At 50.6% G+C, this 7,281-nt stretch overlaps 1 protein-coding gene across 9 annotated transcripts in view; it reads left to right on the top strand.

Moving 5' to 3' along the window:
- Positions 1-809: 809 nt before the first annotated feature.
- ABCD4 (ATP binding cassette subfamily D member 4) overlaps positions 810-7,281 on the top strand; it is a 31,918-nt gene continuing 25,446 nt past the window's right edge. The window contains exons 1-4 of one of the 9 annotated variants that reach the window (XM_074955928.1): positions 810-933; positions 2,772-2,899; positions 3,041-3,168; positions 5,614-5,753. In XM_074955928.1, the coding sequence (XP_074812029.1) occupies positions 893-933; positions 2,772-2,899; positions 3,041-3,168; positions 5,614-5,753 (437 nt within the window). In that variant the 5' untranslated portion in view covers positions 810-892. Of the gene's footprint in view, positions 934-2,771; positions 2,900-3,040; positions 3,169-5,613; positions 5,850-5,923; positions 6,032-7,281 lie in introns of those variants that run through there. The other 8 variants (XM_074955924.1, XM_074955927.1, XM_074955933.1 and 5 more) reach the window with 8 other exon arrangements.

Below are 7,281 nucleotides of genomic sequence, written 5' to 3'. Positions count from 1 at the left end.
GCCGGCCCCCGCGGGGGTTGGAGTCCCTGGGGACAGCTCTGTCCGCCATTACAGAATTTTTTTCTGAGAACCCCCTGATACATTTCATGAACCCCCAAGGGTTCACGAACCCCAGTTTGGGAACCACTGTTTTAAGGGATTTGAATGAAGAAAATTTTATGTTGCAAATCTTTGACTGTGAATATTATTAGGAGAGCTGCACATTTCTACCAGAACTCAAAAAGATCTCCTTTATCATGTCCAGAGTTTCCTAAATAATTCATCTGCGCATGAGCCTGATCTGTCAGCCGTGGGGAAATGTATTTCTGAAAAGAAGAAGGGCTGGAAAATGGAGGGGAGGCCCAAAGAAAGTCCAGATGCTACAAAGAGCCATGTGGTGACTCGGTAGGGCACGCTGTGCCCTCTAGCACTGCTCTCCCGAGTGTTGCAGACAGTGGCGCTAGGGGGTGCTGTGCTGTAGGGAGCGGTGCTGGTGATTCCAGACTTTATGGGGCTGCAGTATCTTCTTATCCGCTGGGTGGGAGTGTATGAGGAGCAGCAGCAGCGGACTCGTGGCCCTTCTAGCCCCCCCCCCGCGAGATGTCTATCGTATGGGATTTTCCTTCCCTGCCGCCATGTTGACCGCGTCCACACCCTCCCTTTCCCGGAACTGCTCTATCTGAGCTGTCGAATTCTTTGGTCCCTGCCGGCGCCTGTCTGCCTCGTGGTGTAGAGACTCTATAGTTCCATTGGTGGGCGGGCTGAGAAGGGCATCTCATGAATATTCAGAGGGAGTGATGAATATTCATCACGTGGTGCTGGGGGCGGGGCAGGACGCTGGCGATGTGACGGTCTCTTTCGGACTCTGGCCCGGGCGGCGGCGGCGGGGCCCGGTTCGGGGGGTGCCGGGCTCATGGCTGTCGGGAGCGCAACGGTGGGGAGCGCCGGCAGCCGGTGAGTGGGAGCGGAGTGCAGTGGGGAGGGATATGGGGGGCGCGTTGGTTGGCGGGGGTAGGAGGTATGTGGGGGGCGCGTTTTCTGGCAGGGCGTGCAGGGGATATGGGGGCACGTTGGCTGGGGAGTACGGGGGATGTGGGGGTTCTTTGGCTGGTGGGGCATAGGGTAGGGGCACGTTGGCTGGAGGGGTATGGGGGATGTGGGGGTTCTTTGGCTGATGGGGTATAGGGTAGGGGCTCGTTGGCTGGAGGGGGTACGGGGGATGTGGGGGTTCTTTGGCTGGTGGGGGTATAGGGTAGGGGCATGTTGGCTGGAGGGGGTACGGGGGATGTGGGGGTTCTTTGGCTGGTGGGGGTATAGGGTAGGGGCTCGTTGGCTGGAGGGGGTACGGGGGATGTGGGGGTTCTTTGGCTGGTGGGGGTATAGGGTAGGGGCATGTTGGCTGGAGGGGGTATGCGGGATGTGGGGGTTCTTTGGCTGGTGGGGTATAGGGTAGAGGAATGTTGGCTGGAGCCCCCCCACATACCCCCCACCAGCCAATACGCCCCCCACATACCCTGTACCCCGTGCCAGCCAATACCCTGTACCCCCTGTCAGGCAACGCGTCCTCCATTGGTTGGCGGGGGTAGCGGGTGGGGGCATAGCTGGAAGCAGGACGGGAGGAAGAGGAGAGGGAAGCTGTGTGGTGTCCAGGATCCCAGAGGCTAGTCCAGGGTGGTGTGGGGCTGATTCAGCTGTCTGTGGGGGACTGGAAAGGAGCCTGAGTGTGTTCTGATATTACAGCAATAAGGGCCACACAAGTACCTAGATAGCTAGGGAAGGGGAGCTGGCAGAGAATGGGGGGGGGTGTCCTTTTGGATAGCAAATGGTGGTTGCTGGGGGAAGAGCTGAGAGAGAGCCTGGAGGCTGATGTCCAGGATGGGAACGTGATGCAGAAGGAGATGTGAAACTAATGAAGGGAGTGTGACCCAGAGAGGGGGGAATTGTTGGAGCAACAGAACAGGAAGATGGCTTTAGCCTCAGCACTTTGGTTAGACTTTAGGATCCAACTCAAGAGTCAGGTGGGCCACTTTTCCAAGGGATTGTGAATAACTGGGCTTTACCTCTTCCCTAGACGGAATCATCTCTTTTTCCCCGTTCAGGTGTTTCATTGGCAGGACAAGTTAGATGCATCGTGCCAGAGTGTAAAATAGCCACACTTCTTGGGCATGCACTGGAGGTAGATCTAGAGTGCTGGAGCAGCAGCTTCTCTGATTCGCACTCAGTGGGTGGAATCAATCTCACCATCCAACCATAAGGCCTGGATCCTGCCTGATGCATGAAGCATGATGGGGGGCCAAGGCTATCCCAGCCTGTAGAAGGCACAGGAAAGGATTCATATTCTCCAACATGAAGAGCCATCTTGGCTACTTTCCTTTGGGATCCTCCAGCACAAATGCTCTGCTGTGGAATCCCTGACTAATGAATTCTTATTAACACACTAGACCCCTGACTGGCTGGCTGGCCGGCCTTGGACCAAGCAGGTGTATCTTCCATGGGGCAGCTCTGCAGTTTGTTCTGTTGGCATGTAGAGTCCTTTATTTTGAGGATCACTGCACTCCTGGTGCCCTGAGGCTAGTCCGTGGCCTCTCCTGCAACTGTCACTGGGGATGTGAGGCTCCTCCATTGAGGTAGAGGAAGGGTTGATAGAGTCCGGTTCCAGGGAAGCAGGCCCTGGGGTGGGGTGGAGCAGAGATGGCTACTTCTCTGTAAAAGGCAGATTACATAGCGCACCTTCAGGAGTCTAGTGCCTGCTTGCTAACCTCACTCTCCTGCTCTTTCTTTCTCTCTCTCAGCAGGCCCCAGCCCCAGCTGGATCTACAGTTCCTGCGACGCTTCGGGAAGATCCAGGCCATCTTGTTTCCTAGATGGTCCTCCCAGAATGTGCTCATGTTCCTGACCCTGCTGAGCATTGCCCTGTTGGGTGAGCTAGAGAATTGCTGGGCTGGGGGACGGAGGGGAGGGGTGCAAGTCCAGGCCTTTCACTGGGGCATGCTTCTTGCCCCTCCTCCACTGTGCCTCCTCAGCCCTTCATTTTCCCTCTGTTTTTCTTGTTGTCTCCCAGAGCAGTTGGTCGTTTACCAGGTGGGATTGATCCCCAGCCAGTACTACAGGGTCCTGGGGAGCAAGGACTTCTCTGGGTTCAAAACCCTGACTGCGATTGCTGCGATACTCATCGTACTCAATTCCACGGTAAGAGAGGCATGTGCTCCTAGAGGGCTAGGGAGAGCAAAGAGGGACCCTATGGTAAGACAGTAACCCTTCCTCGTCTTCACTCTTAAGATGGGGAGGAACAGAGAGGGACCCTATAAAAAAGGAGAGCCCTCTGTAGGCTGAAGCATGTGCTCTCAAGCCTGGGTTCTCCAGATGGCCTGGGATCCCTTGATCAGACCAGGGATCCCTTGTCAGCTTTACTCCTGGTGGAATTCTGCACTACTGCATGTGTGCATAATTAATGATCCATGCATATTTTAAATTTTTTATGCAGAAAAAGCTTCTGCCTTTTGCCCACCAGAGGACTGTCAAGGCTGATTCCTCTGGCACTTTGAGTGCAGAAGGTGGGGGCCCGCAAGGATTCTAAAAATTAATACTGGCCACTTCAGGCTTGTATTAAACTCCCAAGGTTACAGCTTTTCTCTGACCTTGGATGGGTAGATGCTGCCACCACCCAAGTGAAAAACCCCTTTGAGGACCCAAGAAGGCGCACTTGGGAATTCCTTCCTGTGGGGTACCCTCAAGCTCTTTCACCCCCACCCCCATCCTGGGGAAGAACTGAGGAAAAAAACAAAGGTTTAATTAGCTGGTGGCAACAGCTGATTTCAACATGTGCACAAACCTCTTAGGACACAAAAATCCAATCCTGTTCTTAAAAAGGTACATTTTATTAAAAACAAAAAGAAAGAAAATACATCTGGAAAGTCAGGCTGTTGCTAGATTTAAAAACAAACAAACAACCATTTACAAAGATTAAGCATCAAGAATAACGTTCTTGAGGTCCAACTTAAAGGTTACAAGCAAAACAAAAGCATTTGGGGTCAGCACAGAGGAGTCCATAAGCTATAAAGAGATTTCCTGGTTTACTTACATGTCTGGGATTTCAAATGAGTAGTTTCTAGGTATGACACCAATGATTTTTCATACCTGGCCCAAAGCTTCTTACAGCATAACTGCATCCCTGTCTGCCTCTCCCCAAGAACAACAACAACAACAGACAGACAAAAGGGGAGTCTTGTTTCAATTTTAAAAAGTTCTAGCCTTCCCATTGGCTCTTTTGGCCAGGTGCCTACTCACTTCCTTTTACCTTTGCATCGCAGTGAGATTTTTAATCCTTTACAGGTAAAGCAAGTAGAGAACAGCTACTAAGAGAAATTTTATAGCTAACTGGTGGGCTGGATCCATAAAAGGGAGCTTCCTCCCTCCCCCCTTTCATTTATCACAAGGGTGCTGTGGGGCAAGAACAGCAGAAGCTCCCAGCAGAAAATAACTTGTTCAGTTCTGCCTTTTACTCACTAGAAGGCGTTGTGGTGATAGAACTCAGCAGCAGCTCCCAGCCAGCTAGGGAAGAGAAAGAGCCTGCCTTCTTCACAGCACCTGTTAGGCCAGGTCAGGAGACAGGGGCTATGGGGAGACAGTGTGGGGCGCTGGGGGAGTCAGACGGGGGCTCATAAGGGCTAGTATGGGAGGACAGACTGGGGCAGGGGCTGAATGGGAGTGGAGGAACAGGTCCACAGTGAGGGGGAAGGAGGTGTAGGGCCACATGGTGATGGGGGAGTGCGGAGCTACATAGGGACAGAGGGTGTTTGAGTGGGGGCACAGAGACACATAGGGACGGGGGAGGAGCGTGGGCCACATGGGAGTGGGTGTCTGAGTGGGGGTGGAGGGACACATGTAGACAGGGGGTGCAAGGACATAGGGGTGCTGGAATATATGGGGACAGGGCAGATGTGTCTGAGTGGGAGAGGCTAAGGGTCAGCCTGGGTCTGCATGGGGGAAGCTCGCTAACAATTCCTCCTCAGCCCCCGACAAAACCTGTTCCATACTTTTCGTACCCATACCCAACAGCCCTCCAAGTTAACACCCAGGCTCTTTCCCAACAATTTACTTTCCTCTCCCTTGCCTCCTCCGTTACCCCCGACTCCCCCAAGCCTTTGCACTGTTTCTGGGGCGTGCGGGAAATACAGTTCTGTGTTGTAGTTTAAATGAATTATTATTTAGAGTTCTGTATTAATATGCCTAATAAGGAATCTATTTGTCAAAAAACATTTCCTGGATCTTTTTTTGATGTCTGTATTGTTAAAGACCTACTTGCCGATGGGTATTTTGAAATAAATGACAAAAAATAATTGAAACTGGTGTGATTTATATTGTTGTTTTGACAAATAAAATATGCAGAATATTAAAATATTGTGTGCAGAATTTTTAATTTTTTGGCACAGAATTTCTCCAGGAGTACAGCTCGCAACATTGCTCTTGGAGCTTAGTGCCCAAAGGGAGGGACTGAGACTCCCTTCTACCCTGTGCAGACAGCTGAATGTGGAATGGGCTATTTAGTTTTTTATTTCTGATTCATTTTGGATTTGTATTGTTAAATGATTGCTCTCCCTGCCCCTCTTTCTGTCTCTCTTTGCCTCATCCCAGCTGAAAAGCTTGGACCAGTTTATCTGTAACCTGATGTATGTGAGCTGGAGGAAGACTCTCACCGAATACCTTCATGGCTACTATTTCCAGGGCCAGGTGTATTACACCCTGAACGTGCTGCGTGAGGACATCGATAATCCGTAGGCTGTTCGAAACTTCTTTCAGCCTCTTGCTTGGTGTCTCCTGAACTGCTTCTTGCTCTTTGGCTGTCATGTCTGTGTATCTGGCTACCCTTGGTAGGGGGCCGTTTTGAGCTCTCTGTGTGTGTAATTCTGCTCTGTGGGTTTTTCTCTAGGGCTGGGTGGCCTGGGTCCCTATCTCTGTGCCTGGTGGGAGGCAGTTCCTGACAGAGAAAACTCTTCATTGCCAAAAGATCTCACTGCCTGCAGGTTGACAGAAAGTGCTGTTGTTTCTGTTGGTGGGTCTTCTTCTTTGCTGCCTGGTCTTTCCTGCCTCATGCAGCTCCCCCTGCCCCCACAGCCAGCTCCCTCCCGCGGGGCCTTGCTTCCCTCTCAAAGACTCTGCTCCCCCTGGTAGGGATGTGAGATCATCCTTTGGGCTGGTGCTTTGCCCAGGGTAAATCCTTCCTCTTTGACAGGGCTCAAATATGGAGCAAGGAAAATATGCCCACTTGAGGCTTAAAATAATGAGACTAGTTATTTGCACAGAGTTGTTGGTTATAAACAAGACTCAACATGCTGTACAGCACATGATCCTGTGGCAGGGACCTTGGAACCATACAGCTGGTTCCCTTCTGCCCTCTTCCCCCCTCTCCCCAGTCCAGTTGGGACAGGCTTCTTTGTTTGTTTTGATCTTAAACTACCCAGAATTTTTAATTTGATGCAGGTGTTTTTCTCAGAGGTTTTGACAGGCAGGCAGGGGTCAGGCAGGGCTTTTGACACCTGGGAAAGGCTTAGGAGTTGGCTTTGTTTCTTGCAGTAGAGGCATTTAGAACTCGAGAAGGGGGTATATCTTCTCTTTTCTGTCCCCTTTTGGGCAGAGTCAGACGTGACTTTGAACTTGGGAGTAGTGGGTGGAGAGTTGAATTCCTCATAGTTCATCTCAGCAAACTTTGACAATTGGCTTCTCCATTACACCCCACTGCAATATTTGCCACTGCATGAACAAGCAGGCGAGAGGAGGAGTATATTAGCCGGATGATTCTGATAAAATGATGAGCAGCTAAATAGTTAATGTTGTCATTTGAATCAACATCCTTAGGCTTTTGAGAGGTCCCTCCATTTAGCTGTCACCCCTGCCAAAGCTATTGTTTCAGGCTGCCTATAGATTTGTGAAGTCAACACTCTGTTAGTTGCACTCGTATCACGGTTGGAGAGAATAGGGGCTGTATGCATTTTTTTTTGTTCAGATTCTGAATTAAATATTTGTAGTGAAATAAAAAAAAAAACAATCTGTAGCAAGTTACATGGCTGCATAATGACATTATGGCTGAGGAATGGGTACTTCAGACTTGGATAGCTAGTGATACAATTCACTTCTCTTACTGGTGACACCTCCAAGGGAATTGAGCTGAGCCCAGAGATAGTTACAGGAAATGATTGCTTAATGGGGACCATAACTCTTGTTAATGGAGATGACTTCAGGTAATTTAGTCCTCTCAAGTAAGAGGATCATGATCATTCTGTAATAAAAGTGATTTAGCACCAC

The sequence above is a fragment of the Natator depressus genome, chromosome 6 (genome assembly GCF_965152275.1).
Source record: "Natator depressus isolate rNatDep1 chromosome 6, rNatDep2.hap1, whole genome shotgun sequence".
In the NCBI taxonomy this organism is placed as follows: domain Eukaryota; kingdom Metazoa; phylum Chordata; order Testudines; family Cheloniidae; genus Natator; species Natator depressus.
This window is presented reverse-complemented; position numbering and strand designations above follow the sequence as displayed.